A 20,934-nucleotide genomic window follows, 5' to 3' on the forward strand; every position below is an offset into this window, starting at 1 on the left:
ACTTCTACATGGTACATAGTTAAACTTCTATTTATGTACTTGTTTACACATTCATAATAAAAGAATAGTGATTATATCAGGCACCTAAGTTTAGACACAGTCAGTTCTTTATAACATGTAGTCAACTAATTATCTTACTATTCTTGCTTTTGAAATTTTTTTCTGCTTTCCTTGAAGAATTCTTCTAATTTAGAAATATACTTCGGTCTATACAATTTAACAGCAGTATTCAAATCTGGAGAATGTGAAGGCCATACCAAACTTTATCTTTCTTTTCAGTAAGTATTTCATGGTAGATTTGGAAGCATGTTTCAAATTATTGTCTTTCTGAAATATGTAGCCTTTTTTCAGCTTCATTTTTGTGAGGCTAGGGGACACAAGCTTCTAGAATATGATATTTAATTGGATCTATTCTACCTTCTTACCACACAGCCCCAAAGCAAATTAGATGGCAAAATGTTCTATTGTTGAAATACTTCATCTTTTTTTATCCAAAGGTACCCTGCATTATTATTGCTGAACAATTCAATTTTTGTTTTATTTGTCCAAAGCTCTTGTTCTAAAGCATTTCAGACTTGTCAGTTTTTTTTTTCTGTTTTGTTGCATCATTATTTTTGTGGAAAGGTTGAATAAAAAAAATTCCTTGTCTCAAGTAGATCATTGTTTTGTAAGCAACACCAAGTAAACTGTGGGGCTGTGGACAAGCATTCCAGTGCCAGCTAAACTTTTTCGCAGGTTATTTTAAAAGCACCCAGTCAGTGCTAGAGGCACTAAAGTAACTCACTAAAATTATGGAGCATCTTCCAAGTTTCTCAGTAGGGATAGAATTCTTTTCTTTAAAAGCATTATTTTTTCAATGAACATAGTTCCTCTGTGACGTATGAACAAGCTTTAATTTTCTTTCATCTGTTCAAAGGAGGCCTGTGGCTTGTCAACATGCACTTTAGCAAACTCCAGTCTGGCTTTTTTGTGTCTTTGTGTCTTTCAGAAGTGGTGTCTTCTTGAATCTTCTAATGTGGGAGCCACTTTCACTCAGATAGCAATAGACGGTGACTTGATATTGTTGTACCTTGATCTTAGAGCTCAGCCAGGATCCGCTTCGAAGTTTTCTTCGGTTAATCCTCTACCATTTGAACAAGTCTTTTCAGTTTGGGCTCAATTTTCTTTTTGTGGCTACATTCAAGGAGGTTGGTTATGTTCCTATGGACCTAAACTTTCTTGATAATATTAGCAGCCATGGACAATGAACATGAAACTCTTTGAATATGGTTTTGTAGCCTTTACTATGCTTGACTATTACCTTTATTTTGTTCCTACTCAAACAACCCTCTGTTTTTCTTGTCCATGTTGCCTGAGTGCTTTTCTCCATTCACATAGGCTCAGTGACTGATTATGTGATTGAAGACACTCATGATGTTAATGAAAGCAAATAGTCTACTTGAGGGATCACTAAAATCCAATAATGTCTCTTAACTTCTAAGAGATCCCATAATTATGTCCACACCATTTTCATGTTTTATTATTTACAAGACTATGTTAAATCATACATCAAAAGCGAAGTGCCTGGTCTGTGGATTATGAACAACAAAGGGTGGATGCCATTTACTTGTCTCAGTTTCACAGCAAATTGGGATTCTTTTTTGTGGGGGGGAATAGAGGAGTATCCATATTTTTGACTGTGTCAGTAATTTCCATTTTAATAAGTTGAAATTGCTAGCTGAAAGCATTTAGGGGTTTTTAATAACCTTCCCCCGAAAGAGTGAATGATTTTTCTTTTTAAATTCTCAGACAGCTGTTTAGAGAAGCCTGCAGTTGCTCAAGTAGGATGAGAGTTTGGAAAGGTCAGAGTATTTGTTCACTTGTGAAGTTGTCTTTGCCAGGCTAATGGTACTCTAGGCCTAATAAATCAGTCAACTTCTGGAGTCTTATTAACAACTTTACAGTCCAATCAAAAAAGTATCACTAAATCAACTAGACTGATGTTCCAACTTCTTCTGCACATGCCATATTTACAGTGTTCTTTTTTGAATCTGTGAACAACAGCACATAAGTTGTGGACATTTGGGGAAAGATGTTATGATTAACTCTGTAGCTGCTAGAAATTAGCTTCTTCTTACATAGATTCGTGCAGTTTGGCCAGACATGCCTAAATTTTTGCACAACTGTATAGAGCTGTGGCAGAAAAAGAATTGCCTTATGTTAAAAATGTTAAAAACTGTTCTGAATATATCAACACAGCCTGTTTTAGCCTAAGCAATGTTAGAAAATTTACTGGTCAGTAAACTGTTATGCTTCCAGCCTGTTTTTCTTTGCATGTCAAGAGTCAACCACTCCTTTGCTTTTACAGACAGCCTAAATAGTCTGATTAATGGCATCCTGCATTCTTTGCTCTTCATTTTGCTACATTTAAGAACCCCATTAAAAGATTATTCTCCTTTGTCTTAGCAGGAAGAACAGTGTAGCCCTTGGCATGTGAGGTCACTAAGATCCCATTCATATGTTGCTATTTTAGGATACTGGCGATGTTTTTTTTTTTTTTTTAAATCAAAGCCTAAGTCATAGCAGGTAGCAACCACATCCAATATCTGGATTGCATCCATAATTCCTGTGCCAGTGGACCAGCATTTTAATGGTGGTAGCTGGTTTATGCGTGTATATGCTATTGCTATTGTAGATAGAAGGGGTCAACTGTGTCAAAACAATTTGGGAACAGCAGGAGCTGCATACCAATTGGACAATGTAAAAATCTCTCTACTAGCCCTGGATACAAATGGGAAAGGTTGCTTTTACTTTCAGTCATATAATTTATCCTATTTATTTAAAAAAATTAGTTGTAGGCAAATATTACCTCTTGAAAACATTGGGCAATTTGTCTCTTTCACTAACTTCCTTTTAGTACATTTCCTTTGTAGTATGTACAGCAAATTCTGTTCTATCTTTTATACTTGGTTGATATATAACAAAAAAACAACAACATAAATCTTGAAATCTGGGAATAGGACAAAATAGGCAGCTTCTAATTTTACAGAGGAAAGTATTACACCATATACTTGAGGACAATAGGGCACAATAATGGGTTATTTGATAGCTAAGGAGACTAGAACTTGACAAAGGAAAGCAAAGAAGTTTATGTGAGAGTTAACCAAGAATATAGGCATTATAGATAAAGCTAAAGGTTTCTCCTATCCAGTTGATCCTAACTCTAGGGGCTGGTGCTCATCTCAATTTCTTAACCGAGGGAGCCAGCATGGTCTGGAAACATTTCTGTGGTCATGTGGCCAACATGACTGTATGCCGAAATGCACAGAATGCTGTTACCTACCTACCAAAGTGGTACCTATTTATCTACTGTACTTGCATTTGCATGCTTTTGAACTGCTAGTTTGTCAGGAGTTGAGGTAAGAATGTGAGCTCACCCAGTAGAATGGCACGCAGGTCTCGAACCCGGATTTTCGCTGACAAGCTCAGCATCTTTAACCACTGAGCCATTGTGCCCCCTTTAGGCATTATAAATAGGTTTAAATCAATCCCATGACTTCGAATACCTTGGAAGATACACCTTACATTTGGGGATCCAAGAAAAAGGTTAAAAGGGTATTAACTAAAAAGAAAATAGCTTTAGATTATCTCTGGATATGGCCATATCAAGATTGCTTATTTATAGAACCATAAACCATACCAAAGATGGGCTGTACATAACGAAATATGCCAGTTCTCCTAGCCACCAACAAGTCTATCCAATGTCTTGTATGCAGTGTTCAGCTTGTTTATTATTTCTTTGGTGGAGAGAAATAAATCATTGAATATTTAAACTGGTAATTAAATTTTTGCACCCACTCACTTATTTAGTCAAATTCATAGAACAGGATGTATACATGCATATGTATTTTTAAAACTCTACTGGAATATTTAAATTGACAGTTTGCAAACATGACATTTGGTAAGATCTCGCCCTTCTTTTAGACAGATTTTTCCTATTGAAAGAAAGAAGGTATGACATAACAACACAAGAGCAAACAATAGATACAAACTCAAGGTTAATCGCACCAAACTTGATTTCAGGAAATACGACTTCAGCAACAGAGTGGTCAATGTCTGGAATACTCTACCTGACTCTGTGGTTTTTTCCCCAAACCCCAAAAACTTTAATCTTAGACTGTCTACTATTGACTCACCCCTTTCCTAAGAGGTCTGTAGGGGGCGTGCATAAGCACACCAACGTGCCTACCGTCCCTGTCCTATTGTTTCTTTTATATATTTTTATTTTTCTTATATGTGTCCATGTGTTCATAACTATGTTTTTACTTATACCTATTATCTTGTAAGCAATTGAGAAATAAATAAAATAAAATAAAATAAAAATGAAGCAATTCCATTTATTTGTCAATGGAAAGAGACAGAGAAGAAAAAAACCAAAGCTATTGAGATTGACTATTTCTTATTAAACAGTGATTTAACAAATAGTTCTACCAGATCTGGAGTACAGCAGTTTCCTGCTAGAAGCATAAGACTAACCATTTCCTGACATCTAATAATCATTCAGATTTTTGGTGCCAAAACCTGGTAGCCCAGTTAAGATGGCAAAGAGTTTCTACAGAGTGGAGTTTCAGAGCTAACAGGTATGCTTCCTGTTATTCAATTTCTGTCTTGGTTTCTTTCACAGCCACCATCTGGACAGGAAGAGAGTTCCACCAGTGGAAGTGCCCAAGCAACTGTTCAGCCTCCTAAGGGTCAAAGCTTTGTGCAGAATCACTTCCAGGCCCAGTACAGGTAAGAAACTAAGACAGAATTTCCCATATCACAACTAAAGATCATATTTTTGTCCATCTAGAAGTCATCCGGAAATAGATTGTAATAGATACAGCCAAAGATATTACCTGGTGCAAATTCCACAGGGTTACAATTAAGTAGAACCAGCTCATGCCTAGGGACAAACAGAGGGATTGAGGTACTAAAGGATGGCTTCCTGCAGCACTCCTTGTCACTCTTCCAGGCAGAAAGAGAGAGCACTCCATCTTGTTTAGTCCCTAACAGCTGGTTCCACGAGGTGTTGTCATGACTGCGATGGTGCTGCTTCACTTTTCTAAGTATGATTCCTAGGAAGACCTGGCAGAGGCCGAAAAGACTCTGTTCTAAAAAAATGTAACTATAAATGTAGCTATATTGATTAAATAGTAGTCCTTATAAATTGTATAAAGATGCTTTAGAATAGTGAAAAACAATAGTTCAGTTTGGGGGCATTGCCGATTACTCTTCTATCAGCTGGCATTGCTGTGAATTCTAACCTGATGCCTTCAGTGTAACAGTGGAATGCTGCATTCACAAGATAAGCTATTGTTTGGACATGTGACATGTGACTACTAATCCCAATGTAGTTTTACTATCTTCATTTGCTTTTTCTCAGCTGGCAAAAATACCAGAACCGAACTGGAGTGTCAGCATGTGGTTTGGATCATTTTGTAAAAAATCAGCATCCAACTCTCCCAGTTTTGTCTAACCTGGTCCCTGATTATGTTTTTACTACACTTCTCAGAACACATATAGTTAGGATTCTTGGATAGGAGATTTCAGGACATCTGGAAGATACCAAGTTAGGTACGACCTGTTGGAGAAATTGTTCCATGTTTCTTTCATGACTTATCTGAATGAGAGAGAGAAAGACCTGTGATAGGAAATACAGAATGAATAGCACATGTTGTTATAGTAAGTGGATGTTGGAGAAAAGAAAGGAAGGAAGGTATTGCTATATCCTTTTGGATGAGGCAGCAAACAAATGCTTCTATTAACGCATGGTTCCTGCTGTTGACACTGCTGATGTGCTGATGTGGCACTCTTTAGGAACTGAGAAACAGTTTCCATCATGAGGCTGTTCTTCTAGATAATGCTTTAAAGCAGAGGTTTCCAAACTTGGCAACTTTAAGACTTGTGGACTTGGCAACTTTAAGACTTATGGAGTTGAAGCCCACAAGTCTTCAAGTTGCCAAGTCTGGGGACCCCTGCTTTAAAGGCTGCTGATTGCCAGAGCTTTCCATTGTTATGTCCTGTCCTCTGTAGCTGGTGAGCTACAGCTGAAACAGGTGAGCGCTTGGTCCTGCCCTTCAGAGAAGCAAAAATGACAGCAAGGAGAAAAATAATCTGGTTCAGCTGTTGGTCACCAGCTTGGCAACTTTAAGATTTGTGGGCTTCAACTCCACAAGTCTTAAAGTTTTTGTTCTAGTCATTAGAAGGTAGGTGAAACAGGAACAGTAATTTTTCTTCCTAAAAAAAAATCTGATAGATACAAAAGTAGAAACAAATGTAAAAGCAGAGTCACGCTTACTGAACTGGACAACAATACTGGCTTTCTAAACTTGCACTGTGTCAAATTTATAGAGATTAAATTTGCTTCCTCTTCTCATGAGTCTTTCCTTTTACATTTAATTCAGAAGGTGATCTGTGGGTTCTTTTCACTGGGGAAAATGAATAAATAGGTCTCCCACTCTAGCTGTGAAAGCACATTTTTCTTCATCCTAGATTAACTAAAAGTCTGTTGTGAAATAGTTCAGTCCATCCTTGAAAGCTAAATATGTTGCAAGCAACATTCTGTTGTTCTGACACTGGAAGACTTGGGTGCCTAAAAAAACCTGGATAGTTCATAATGGATCCTTGCCTTCAGGGAAGCACTTAGAGCTAGCTAAGATGCTTCTGCTGTACCCTGAACTATACAGATAAGCAGAATAGCGATGCTGCAAATGAGAGACATCTTTTCAGAAGTGAATAAAAGCTTTCAACTTGGGGAAGAGGTAACTTAAAATAAACAATATGTAGGATATGGGTTTTGGAAAGGCTAGGAACCCTTTAAGCTGAGTTGTTCTTGCTGGAGCCCAATAAGACTATTTCAACTGCTGCAAAAAGCCACTTCATAGAAGGAAAGAAATGCCATTTATACTTTTTGTTCTCTGTGCAATATACAGGCTGATGGAGCTTGTCTTCTTGTGGAACCAGTAGGAGAATGAGAGCTTCTTTCATCAAGAATGGTTAAGTGTAGAGCAGGGTTGTCAAACTTGTGGCCCACAGCCTAGATGTGTCACGCACTGGCCACCCCCACCCCCGGTTTAGCGAAGGGGAAAAAAGTCCTGATACATCACATGACGACAATGTGACAACATGAATTTGACACCCCTGTACTAGAGCAATCCAGGCAAGAGATAATAAAGTAAATTAAAACTGCATGGTTAAATTGTTCCCATTGCATGTGGAATGCAACTTGACTTTATAGAAGTGAGCTCTGTAGGCACTGAGCGAAGTACAATAAGTTAAATGGATTTATGAGAAATTCTCAGTGGTTCACATTAGATGGTGAGTTCAGATCAATTTGGACTGGCACTAGGAACCTAGGTGTAAGCCTGCCTTCCACAAGGAGGGTCACTGGGTGACTTTGGGCCTATCATTCTTTCTTAGTTCAACCCACTTTACAAGACTGTGAAAAGTAGCAAGCAGGGGCACTCTGTACGTCACCTTGAACTCCTGAAGTAAAAGCACAATATAAACATAACAAAGTTATCAATAATTCCCCTCTCTGAGTATAAATGATGCAAATTGTTATGGGCGGTTATGAATGTCATTTCATTAAACCATTAGTCAATTTTTTCTTGGGCAAAGTGTGCCACTCCAGCTGTTCTATTCTGTTTGTCATGGTAGTTTGTTTGTATAGGTTAATGGATAAACCATCCTTCTTTGCATCTGCAGACCATCTGTTTTGGATACTGTCCAGTATGGAATTCTTATCACATTTTACATCTGATCTATACAGTTTAGTGAATAAAAATGCATTGGGCTTGAAACAATAACCATTTGTTACTGTTTTATCCATCCAGGTTGTTGTTCATGAAGCTGCAAAGTAAATAGAGGAAGTTACTTAATTGGTCACACATTTAAAAGAAGTCTAATGGCATGAAGTTGAATGATCACAAACCAGCTGGGACTTGAAGTATTGAGAGACTCAGTCAGGATTAGCCAGTTACTCCTGAGGGATAATCTCGCTAAAATGTTATTCTTCTGTGTAGCATGCGGGTTGAGCAATTCCACACTTTTTTTAAAGTTGAAAAATAGTAGTCTAGACTACACTTTTAATTGACTGCAGTGAAGGACTACTGTCTAAATACTCTTCTCTTTTAGCCATAAGTTATAAAAATAATAAGGGTATTAAATAAATAAATAACATTCTTTGTCTTGGATATACTTGCTTATTTTTTTTCAATAAAGCAAAAAGTTATTCCTGTGTGCAATCTAATATATAATAATAATACTTTATTTGCAGTCACAGACCAAAACACAAGTACAACAAAAGAAGAACATGGGGAAATTAATCATGAACAATTGGTCACCAAAAACTTGACTAAGGGGAATTACAGCGTTCTCCTCTGATGGTTACAGCTCTTAAAAATTTTTTTGGAAACCAAAGAAGTGATATATGAGGAGCCATCCCCTAGACAATATAAGAACAAATTACTAACATTGGGTCTAGAAGGGTCTGTTTCAAGGAGAGACAGTAACTTAGATCTGCCTGTGTTATGCATAGGGTAATATAAAAGGACATGCTCCACAGTTTTAACCTCAGCAATCTAATATAAGGGAGTGGCTTCAAGAATGATAGTTGAGTAAGGTTGCTGCAGTGAAAACAAGATAGCCTCTTATGAAACCTTAAAAGGACATAATGTGTGCTACAATTTTTTTTAAAGTTTCTGTTGTAGACACGTAATCCATTGCATGGCATAATATTATGTATATAGTATTAAGCTTAAACAAGCGATTTGAAAAAGAAAACACATGCACTTAAAAAATGCACCCCTCTGTGGCAAAAGTATATCCCTGTATTTTTGTACATATTAGCAATAGCACTTAGACTTATATACCGCTTCACAGAGCTTTAGATACCTCTCTGAGTGGTTTACAAATGTCAGCATATTGCCCCAAACAATCTGGGTCCTCATTTTATTGACCTCGGAAGGATGGAAGGCTGAGTCAACCTTGAGCCGGTTAGGATCGAACTGCTAAGCAGTTGGCAGAATTAGCCAACTATATTGTTGCTATAAAGGCAAAATGTCTCTGCCATACTCACAGTGGTAGGCCAAACCTTTTGCAGGAGATTGCATTCACCAGAGGCAATCAATCCCTTCCTTCCTTCCCACGCAGCTTATCGTAATGACGGACATTTCCCTAATTATTAATAATAGGTCACTTAAAATGCAATCAGTTCAGCAAAACTGTCTCTAGGCCTATACCATACTGGGAACCATCCCCTGCAGCAATTGTGCCTCCCAAGCAGAGAATTCCAATTAACCCTCCTTTATGGGAAAACAGATGAGCTCCCAATCTCCAGCCTTCTTTCTCAAGCCACAGACGTACATTGCTTCGCTCTGCTGTGACATTGCAGCCATCTCCATGGCAACCCATTGTAGTGTTTGAAAGGGCGGCTGATGTGGCTCGTATCTATGCCGTAGGAATGCAACCACAAACATTTGCTTGAGTAGATACTGGGAATTTACTTTTTTTCTGCAAATATGCCCCTTATTGACAACTTCATGTCCAATGTGAAGAGTTTGCCAAAAAAAATAAAAAATCCGCTTTCTCCATATCACAGGGCTCCCCTCTTCTTATATTCGTAAAACAAAAACATACTTTCGGGAAGGAAATTGAAATGAACTGAGGTGACAAATGAGCTTTGCCACTTGATTATTGAATTGGAATCATTTGAAGGGATCTGTGCCATTTGGTAGCATGAAACCTAGAGCCACACAAAAGATGGACAAAAATGCATTGCTGTAGTAGGGCAGTCACTGCTTCATGATAGTGCTGTGAGATTTGAAATTACATTCCATAGCGAATAACATTCATCAAACTGAGAATTGTTTGAAAAATTAAAAAAAAAACTGTTTAGGCCAGTGATAGGGAACCTGGAACTGTTTTTGGATTAAAATCTCTCACTATCCTTGTCACAAATTTGAAATTAGCCACAATATTGACTGGGATCAAATGGAATTGAAGTCTTCTGGAGAGCACCAGGTTACCTATGTTTCAGAACAACAATAGATTTGAAAGTTATACAGGCTATGATTAATGAATTCTTAGCGGGTTGTAAATTTTGAAAGGAACTCCAAAATCGTCGAATTCAGTTCTCTGCTAGTAGAGGAAATCTTCTACTGCACATTCTTGACAATCTGCCAGAGTACAACATGTAGAAAGTTTGAACCCAAACTTGGCAGTGCCAAGACCTTTCTTTCTATATGCTGCTTCCTTTCTTCTCTTATTTATTATATTATATCCCTCCTATATTTTACAAATAACTCAAGGCAGTGAACATATCCGGTACACCTCCCTACTCCTGTTTTCCCCATCACCACAACAACCCTATGAGGTGAGTTGAGCTAAGAGAGAGTGACTAGCCCCAAATCACTAAGCTGGCTTTCACGGCTAAGGAGGAACTAGAACTCATAGTCTCCCATTTTCTAGCCTGGTTCCTTAACTACTAGGCCAAACTGGCTCTTTTGGAGGTCAGAGATCAGATGCAGAGGACTTGTAAAATTGGCTGAGGATCATCAGATGCCCTCCTTTTGCTTATATTGCAGCAGTTTTGTACTTAATTTTTTTTTCTTATGGAATTTGTGTTTTCCTTTAAATGAAAAATTGGGCCCTTCCTAATCAAATGATATAATTCTGCACCTCTGTTTGTGTGTGGAATTTTTTGTTTTGTTTCATTTTGTAACTTAAATCATCTTAAGAATTCCTATTCTGCTCCTGATTTGTTCACTCATAGTGCCTCTGTATGGTCATTGTAATTTGTATATAAGACTTCAATAGTGTCCCCATCTTTCCCCCAACAAAAGTATTTGGTCTCCCCTTGCCATAGAAACTCTAACAGACCAGATGACCTTGGGTGCCCCTTAAGGCTCCTTTCCCATCAGACATACTAGGCATGCCAGATCTCTCCAGTTTCCTAATTAATCCCTTTCTCATTAATACTTATTAAAAAGGCTGCCTCCATTTTCAGTCAGCCAACTTGTGATCTGGGCATCAAAGGCTGCCTTTATGCAAACAATCTATTAATGTGTAGTGCTACTTCGCTCACAGATTACTGGCTCTGATGCACAACAAAAGAAAACAAGGCTCAGGCTTTGGTTAGATTTTAATTTAGGATGTGAGAAAAACAACAGCAGAGGAGGTGAACTGGCTACTTAATATTCATGATATGCTTTGCTAGAGCATTTCTTTAAAACATGGGATAATATTGGGAAAGGGAAGTGGTTGTGGGAGATTTAATCAGGACTTCTTTTTAGCAGCCTTAAAGGAAAAATCACCATGTACTCTCAATGCCTACTCTTCTGCTTTAATATTTATCTATTAAAACATCCACTGGACCAAATCAAGGTACTTCCTAGTCCAGTAAACTATTTATTAGAATGATCAGAAAGATATTGTACATCTCAGGAAAGCCATAAACCCAGCTGTTACTCTGTGACATACTGTCTCTGAACATTGATTTAGATATCATGAAAATAATCTTTGGTAGGCTGACCCTTTTTCCATGAATGTATTGAATACATTTTGAGAACCATCCAAGAATCATGCCTCCCAAACTTTTTTCTTAATAACCCCAAACCATTTATCAGAAGTCCTTTTTACTACATACCAGAAAATCCTTATTTAAATAAGAATTGTGTGTCATTACCCAAAGAAAATCCACTTTTGCCTAATTTGGGGTAATCTTCCCAAGTTTGGGATGCACTTATCTAGAATCATGGCTATTGTTGCTCTATAATGTAACAAAAGTAAATTACACACTATGTAAAGAAATACTTTCTTTTTTATCTGTCTTGAATTTTGTGCCAATCAATGGCAGTGACTTCTACTATTATGGGAGATGAATTTAGATCTGCTTTGCATCACATTATACATCTTCTTAACCATCTTCTTCATTTTCCCATCCATACTTAGGGGAAAATGGGCAATCTCTAATGTGCAGGCAGCACTGTTGAAAGTACTGTAAGACTGCATTACCAAATTAGGAGCCAATAGCAGTTGGTTTGGTGGCAAGGGGAGAGCAGAACACTGGGAGACAGCAACAGGAGACAACTAGAGAGTGGAACACTGGGAGAAGGCAGCCTGTAGGAACCAGCTAGCTAACATTTGTGGAGGGGAATAGGGAGACTAGAGAGACATGTAGGTACTTGGAGAAAGCAGCAGCCAGTGGACCCCATGGCAGAAGAGACCACAAGGGAACCAGGCAGCCATGAGTAAATCTGTAGAATGTAGAATCTGTAGAATGTGACGCTGTCAACGCCTTGCCCTAGTATCTGAAAACCTAATGAGTAAATTGGGAAGCCATGGACTCAAGGTGAATTCTGAAATGATCAAGTCATGATGGGTATTTGGTTGTTCTGGTCTAGAGGACTTTCCACCTTTAGATTGGAGTATTTATCCATCCATCCATCCAATTTATATGGCTGCCCGCTTACTCACAGAGACTTTGGGAGGCTTACAAATAGTAAAAACCCAATCTAAAAAAATAACAAACAATACCACCGCATCCCCCTGACAACATGCAGTCAAATGAGCCACTTGATGGGCACCATCACACTCTGGATTTCCCAGGCCTTTTGACAGAACCAAGTCTTCAGAGCCTTATAAAAAGTATCAAAGTGGGGGCCACTCTGATTTCTGCAGAGATGATATTCCAAAGGGAGGAAGCCTCCTCAGAGAAGGCCCTTCTTCTGGGTCCTGCCAGGCGTACCTCCTTAGGAAACAAGACATGCAACATTCTTTGCCTTCCCTCTCCAGCGAATCAGATAGATGAAATTGGCAAAAGATGGTCCCTCAGATAACCCAGTCCCAAGCCATGAAGAGCTTTAAAGGTGATGATCAGTGCCTTGAACTGCATCTGGAGGCAAATTGGCAGCAATGCAGCCCCCACAGGAAAAGTGATGTATGTCACACCTGGATCTGCACAAAACTGTGTGGGCTGCTGTCAAGATGGGAGATAACTAGGGCGTGAGTGATCATGAGTAGGGATTGTTGGTCTAGGAAAGGGTGTAACTGGTGCACAACCTGCAGTTAGTTGTATAAGGTTCTCCTGGCCACTACTGCCACTTGCTGTTCAAGCAGGAGTTTTGAGTCCAGGAGAACCCTCAGATTACACACTGGATCTGTTTGGGGCAGTGCCACCCCATCCAAAATCAAAGGTGGCAATTCTCCATGGACCAAAGACTCCAAACCACAAACTTGATCTTGCCAGGGCTCAGTTTCAGATTGTTGTTCCCCATCTAGCCCTCAACAGCCTCCAAACACTATGAGAGGGAGATCATGCCATCGCTTAACTCACCATGGGCCGAGACATACAGCTAAGTATCATCAGCATATTGATGATACCTCAGTCCATGGTGATGGATGATCTGACTCAGTGGTTTCGTGTACTGAACCCTGTGGGACCCGCAGAGCAGTGGACAAAGGGCTGGACTTCTCACTTCCTATCCACACTGACTGATGGCAGTCACAGAGGAAGGAAATGAATCAGAATAACACAGAGACCCCCTCTCCCAACCCCTGAAGCCGCTTCGGAAAGATACCATGGTTGATTGTATCAAAGGCCGCTGAGATGTCAAGTAGAAGCAAGGATGGATGAACTACACCCAACCCGCTCCCTCCAGAGATCATAAAAAAGTACAGCCAATGCCACTTTATTATCCCATATCCAGCCCTGAATCCTGACTGGTAAGGGTCTAGATAATCCATTTCATCCAGAAACTTCTGGAGCTGCCACACAACCATCTTCTCAATGACCTTCCTCTAGAAGGAAAGATTGGAGACAGGTCAAAAATTATCCAACAGAGTGGAATGCAGCAATGGCTTCTTAAAAAGAGGGTGGACCACAGCCTTCTTAAAATACTGTGGCACTACCCCCTCCTACAAGGAAGCATTAATCACCACCAGAATCCACCTGCATGTCACCTCCCGGGAAGTTTTCACAAACCAGGAAAGAGCATGGATCTTAAACACAAGCACTTTTTATTCAAGATTGAGGCACAATATGGAGGTCTTTTTAAAGTCTTGTTTGAAGAGCAGATGAAAAAAGACTTAATTTTCAGCAGAAGATGAAATAAAATACTGATTATTATAAAAGTACTACTATGGTTAATTTTAGAGAAAATAGTGTATTTTATATTTGTATCTACACCAAAGAAAGTTGGAAGTTATTATTTTCATATATTTTCCTTCCTTTTTCTATTTCGGCACCTGGAATTTTGCTTTGTCCGTTTCTTAACTCTGGCTAAAGGTTGATGAGAAGAAGACATGAGCAGTTTTTGCATTTTCAAAGATCTCTTTGCATAAATAAATTATTATTTATGTCAATAAAAGAGATAACTAAGCTGTAAAATGCTCCCTCTGGATGTCACCACTGCTGTTCTTGATTTAATACCCTGATTAGTTAAAATTGCATAACCCCTTTGATATTGGGTGGATTCAGTACTGTCCTATAACTTTAATTGGGTAGTAATAGAATTGTTACAGTAGAACTGCTATAGAAAACAGCTGCAAAGATGATATGAATTGTATTACCTATGCTGTAGTGACCTTTTCACAAGGACATTTACATATTTGTGCAAACCCCACTATTTCTGAAGAAGGGGGTAAATATCTTGCTTTCTGATGTATGGTGGCTAAAGTTAGGGCTGGTCTAGCTTTGTATAGTTACAGTGCAGTCATTCTTCCCTTTTCTGGAATAAATTCAGACCTCTATGTTACTTTTCCCTACCTGGCATTGCTTCCTCTCTTTGTCTTTTTGGAAATGTTTTTGCTTTCATATCAGGAAGCAGATTTCATTTCTCATGTAACCTGCTAAGTAACTAATACTTCCAATGATGTCATCTTATTAAGACCATTCAGTTGATTAGCTGAACCTGTGGCTCTGAGATTAAATTTAATTTCAGATGCTTTTTAAAGGATGGGGGGTTGCTCTCTTTGCTAGAACAGGAAAGCTGAAACTGAATCTTTCTTACCTTGCAGATATTCATAATTTGCTAGTAATTTCGAAGTAAGTTATTTCTTTTCATCTTCCTTTCTTCTCCTTTTCCCCCTTTTCAGCCTCCTTTTTTTTTTTACTTTAATTGGAAATCTTTTCCTGACAGAACTTGAACGTATTTTGTAAAATAACACATATCCCTATAAAATAGCAAACATTTATTGTGTTGCATGACTGACACCTGGTACAGATTTGAAGTTTACTTTAGCCAGTTCTGTTTTCATTAATTTGATGATTGGAGCTGTTCTCATTCCAGTTAGGCTCTTTAAATTCCTTTGACTAGAATTGTTAATTACACGAGAATTCAAAACGTAGGCCACCAGAGTTCTGTGGATGCTCTCGCAATTTGTCAATTCATTTGCAAGAAGGGGAGTGAGGGTGGGTGCCTTAATTGTTTAAGTTTCAAAGACTGTCATTTAATATGCCACATGATTTTGAAGGAAGCAGATGGTAAAAGTCTGAGTGTTGGTTTAACAAAACTCAGAAAAGAAAAGATTACTGTACTATTTTAAGCTAAGGTGAAAATGTGCAAAATCGTGATGTAACTGAACCAAGGAACAGCGCAGATGAGATGATTTCTTAGGGTCTTTTCTGAGTTGAAATAGTTGTGAGGCATTACTAAGAATGGAAGTGAGAGGTGTTGAATGGAATGAAGAGGAAAGATGGTTGAAATGTGTGCCCTTATTTGGATGAAGCACAAATCTGCCACTCTCTTCATCTGGATTTAAAGCCAAGAAAGGTCTCTATGCAGACTTCCAATTCCGTTATTTTATTTTTTTCTCCCTTGAAACTGAGGCTTTATTTCTGCTACCCTGTTTCTCCAACAATACAGCCTCCCCCAATAGGAAGTCCCAGCATGTTTTATAGGCATGAAATGAAATTAAGCCCCTCCCCCCAAATTAAGGCCTATATTAAAACATGCGAAATGGGAGGGAATGGTGGGGGGGCTTGCCATTAGGAAGTACTTTTGTTGCACACCTGGATATGGTGCTGCCTGCGTTGCCCCCGATACGAAGTGCCCCACCAACGCTGAGGTCAACATCCAAGCCGTCACTGCCACCCACCCAAAGATGCAAGTGGGGGGAGAATTAAGTCACCCCCGAAAAGACTCCCTAGCCATTTTTTCAGGGCTCAAAAAAAAAAAAAAAATAAGACCCGGCCTTATTATATGACAAACACAGTATATATCCAGAAGATGCTTTGATCAGACACAAAACATTGTGAGAGGAGCTAAGGTTTGCGGGTGCCACCTCATTCTTCCACATGTTTCTGGTTTCCCACTAGAAATTGGAAGAGCACTCACAGTACTTGCAGTCTTATGCTTTTAAAAACTGGAGTGTTTCAGACTCGAGCCAGTGGAAAAGGAAAACGTTATTAGTTAATTATTGCTTAATTTTGTTTTATATAAGTTTTAATGTTATATATGGATGTCTTATTGTATTTATTTCATATTGTTTACCGTTTATCTCAGAGTCTGATTGGGTGTAAATAAAATAAATCTTAGGGAAATATGGAATGGGGCAGTTTGTAAGACACATTAAATCATTTGGCCATCTTAACTGGAAATGGCGTCCTTACAACATGGGACTTCCTGATTATGATTTCACTTTTAGGTCCTTCTACCAAATTCAGTCCATGGGCAACCTCTTAACCACGCTTATTGGTGTCAGATTGAGAATGCTCATTCAGCCTTAGGGTTCATTACTGTTTATTGAAGGGAGTAGCAAGTTATTGCCTATAAGATTGATTTGGCAGGTTTGAAAATTTGGGCTTTTTTATTTTTTTGGATGGGAGGGGGTTAATGCCTAAAACGTGTGCTTTATGCATTGAGGATCTTTTTATTCTTTTGGCCTCCAATTTTTGCCATTTTACTTGTTTTGAAATGATTTAAAAGGGAAGAATGAGTGACTTAACCTGACAGTTTAAGGTACTCACATTACCTTTAAGCCAACTTTTTCAAAAAAAAAAAAGAGGAGGAGAGGATGAGCCAGACATTTTTCCATCTCTCTGGCGACATCATGTTATCAGCTACTCTCTCTGTGATCCTAAGCAGGTGTTTAAAGCAAATAGAATAATTGGGCCAAAAAAGGATCTGTACCATTATTAGTGTGGCATAGCAAATAGTGAATTTCAGAGTGTGGTGGGATAAGTCTAATATATTCAACTGAATATATACTTCACTTATAACCCTTTCTCCATGCTTTTCATGCTAGAAACAAAACCTGAAATTTAGCCAACGGAGATTATATGTCAAAAAAAAAAAAAGTCCATGAACTCTCTTAATATTATGAAGTCCCTCCCTCCCTTCCTTCCTCCCCTCCCCTCCCCTCCTTCCCTCCCTCCCTCCATCTTGGTGTGAAGAATCAGTATAATGTTGGCAAGCAAATTTATGATTCAGTTTCAAAGGTGCAAGCTATGAGATCTGTTTTTGAATATGAAGTGTATGAATAAATGAGTATATTATCCCCTTGCCCCTGACCAAGCTATGTGTATGTTGGGGGGGAGGGGAATTACTAATTAATAACAGCCTTAAATACATTGTAGGCATAGATGTAAAAAATATGAACCACCAATTCTTATAGAAAGATATTTACTAAAATATTATGGAGAAACCTGTTGCCAAATGATCCTGGAGTTGATAAGAAAATGGCTACAGTATTGTGTGCTTGTTCGCTACAAATCATTTTATATGGGTAAAAATGCAAACATATTGTTTGTCTGATCTTAACTATTCAAAAGTTGATTTAGTGTAATGATAGCAATTCTAAATTGGCTGCTTTGGATATGTATTGTAATAATATTGCCATGAGGAGTCTAATAAACAGAACAAGATCCTTCAGAGGTTGCGAGAGACACTGAAAGTTCATTTATCTAGATCTTATCTGACAGAGAGATGTCAATGTTGCATATATTATACAAGGCAGGTCTCATCAAAGTGCTACTAATTTTTATAGAATTATCATTTTCCATGGTTGACAGAAGATATAGTCTCAGGTCTTTAGCAATCTGTAGTTTTCTTTCTAGCCCAAAGGTTGAAGAAAACGTCATACTCTAGAATACCAAATTAGAAGTCAACTTTTTAAAACCTGGCATTGCTAAACCTGATGTCAATTTCTCTATTGATGAAGAATTTCTCTAATTTTCCCCCCTAGATCTTCATTGACTTGCCCTCATTGCCGGAAACAGAGCAATACATTTGATCCTTTTCTATGTATCTCATTGCCTATCCCCTTGCGTCAAACCAGGTATGTTTGGTGACAGATCATATTTCTGTTCCTGTGTTCTCACTAGAATGTACAGTATGAATTCCACTTCCCTTAATATTGCATGCATTCATTTACATATTTTATCATCTTTCTCATTAATCAGTGTGTTATTCTTTCTTTTTAATCTTTTTTTTTAAATTAAAAAAATCATATTTTAAGTCATATTTTAAGAATCATTATTCTCCAAATGTATATTTCCAGACATATTTTCTCTTGAGATATGCATTTCAAATATTTCAAATTTTAATGCATAGTACTTGTGCAGTAAGCTGATAAAGGCAGACATTCCCATCTTTCTATTTTCAGTATGTCTGCCTCCACAAGTGAATTTCAGAATTTCCGTTGCTTTGTTTAAAATTAACTTTCTACAATAAGACATTTGTGATGTAAATTTTCTTCTCTTTCTATCCTACTAAAAGTCCACTTTCATTACAAATCCACATTTCATGTGCAAACTGCCTTGGTACAGTGCATTGCCTAAATCAATGGTTCTAAACCTGTGGTCCACGGAGCCCCGCCAGCCGCAATGTCATCCAAGGGGGTCCACGAAGACTTGAAGAAATGTTATGATTTAAAACTTGAGTTAACTCTTGTGGGTCAGTGGACATGGCCACAAAAGGTATTTAAAGGGGGTCCATGGTGAAGAAAAGGTTGAGAACCTCCAGCCTAAATATTACTTAGTCCATAAGAACACAGTTTATAATTCTTGCCCTCCAAGATCTATAGATCAGCAACATCCAAAGGACTCCAGAATTCACCATTCCTGTTCTAAAAATTCCCAAAGTCTATTGAACTGCCTACTTTTTCTGGATAGCCAGACCAGAACTCTATGTATTGCACCCCACAACACACACAATTAGGAATTAAGTTTTTATAACTGTTTTTGTTCTGGTCCTGCAAGAAGAAACTTGTTTTGGGAGGCTAGGCAAGATTCTGAAGTATTTTCTCTATTTTCTGTCAAGAAAACTCATCTTATTTGTTACAGCATGACTAGAACTGTCTTTTTTTTTTTCCCCCAGCATCACAGGCTGAGTGAGAAATACTGTCAGAAAAGGGCCATAGGCTGGAAATTTCTACCTTTTTGACAGCTGGTTATGCACAGCAGGGAGCCAAGGCCCTGAAACTAGCAAAACTTTTTCCCCCATTGAGGGTATAGCCAAGTATGCATGAGCTCTAGGAAAGTCAGAAAGCTGGGAAACAAGATGACAGCATGGTTTTTATAATTTCCAGGTCCTACTAAAAATATAGGTTAAGCCCTTACCTCTTTTTAGTTTGAATTCTCAAGGTACAGGGTTATAGAAAAGTTTTAGTTTTATAATGGTGTTAGTTGGACAAGAAGGGCTCGTTACAAGTCTGAATTCCAAAGATGAAGTGTGCTCAACCTCTTGAGAGCTGAACATCAATAAATACGTAATGGATTGGGCTGCATGTGTCTGACAGCTCTACCCTGTATATGTTTCTTTGGAAATAAATCTCACTGTCTTCAATATGTGCATAGCATTATCAAAACAGAACCTTACTTTGAGAAATGGAACCTGAACTGTCGATTAAATGTATCTTTTATATATTGTTCCCATCTTTTCTCTAATGTTATGGCATTTCAAGCCATCACATTGTTCCCAAGCGTTCCAGGGTTCTGACTGTACTCGATGTATGTTCTGAGGAAATGGGGAAAAGGCACCAGGAGCTCATAGATGGTGGAGGAACAGAGTCCTATTAATTTTATGATAACCAGGTCATGAAAGCTCATGCCTTAAATGAAATGCTTACTGCAGTCCCAAAAAAAGGCTACCAGGTTTTTTTCCCTGAATGTAGAAGCACGTTGGTAAAGCTTCAGATATCTGATGTAGCAAAACCATTTCTATAGATGGTATAGCTTATGCTAGAATTAATTCCTTAGGTTTAAGGATTTGAAGGATTTTTGTTCCCCTTAGAATTTATTTTTTTTAAGAATTGCCTACGTAGTCTGGAATTTATTCTTTTCCAAATAGAGTCTGTTTAATGTCTATTTCTAAACAGCTTGGGGAGATTCAGTGTGTCCCCCTCTCTCCTTTATAGCTTCCCTCCAACCTGCTTTCTGCTCTCTCTTTCCAGTCATTAAATCCTTAGAATTCTCTCCAGATTATTGGCTTTATCTATGCTTGCCTGGGCTTGGCAGCAAAGAGGCTAAACAATGAGTCTGTCTCCATTGTGGGGATTCAGCCACCTGAGTCCTTTATCAATGAGGAGAAAAAAGAAGAAAATCTCCACGCTTCTTTTCACGCCTCTTAAAGTGCTTTCTCCAAACTGCAATTTTATGGATATAAATCTTTGAAACTCCTGCGAGTTGTACTTCTAAATGGTTAGATATTTTTAGAATTTGTAAATGTTTACAGGATAGCTCCCCATAGTGAAATTGGCACAATAGACAGCACTTGAATGAGAAGTGTGGAGGCCTAGTGATGTAGATCAGTGGTTCCCAACCGTGGGCCGCAAGAAAATTTTGGTGGGCCGCAGAGGAATGTCCCCCTCAAACCACCTCCCCAAAGCAATTAATCCAGGCTGCGTAGGAACACAAGTCTGCGTCGCCAACATGGCCCACCCACCTGCTGGCCCCCACCCTTCGGCCAAGCA

At 38.4% G+C, this 20,934-nt stretch overlaps 1 protein-coding gene across 1 annotated transcript in view; it reads left to right on the forward strand.

The window, feature by feature from the left end:
* The window catches only part of USP43 (ubiquitin specific peptidase 43), a 110,801-nt gene that overhangs the window by 48,134 nt on the left and 41,733 nt on the right, over positions 1–20,934 (forward strand). Inside the window, exons 3-4 of the mRNA XM_026677005.2 lie at positions 4,664–4,770; positions 18,208–18,300. Of these exons, the coding sequence (XP_026532790.2) occupies positions 4,664–4,770; positions 18,208–18,300 (200 nt within the window). The remainder of the gene's footprint in view (positions 1–4,663; positions 4,771–18,207; positions 18,301–20,934) is intronic.

This window comes from Notechis scutatus, chromosome 2 (assembly GCF_049901735.1).
Source record: "Notechis scutatus isolate UNSWTSFEM ecotype Mainland chromosome 2, rNotScu1.2, whole genome shotgun sequence".
Lineage (NCBI taxonomy): Eukaryota > Metazoa > Chordata > Lepidosauria > Squamata > Elapidae > Notechis > Notechis scutatus.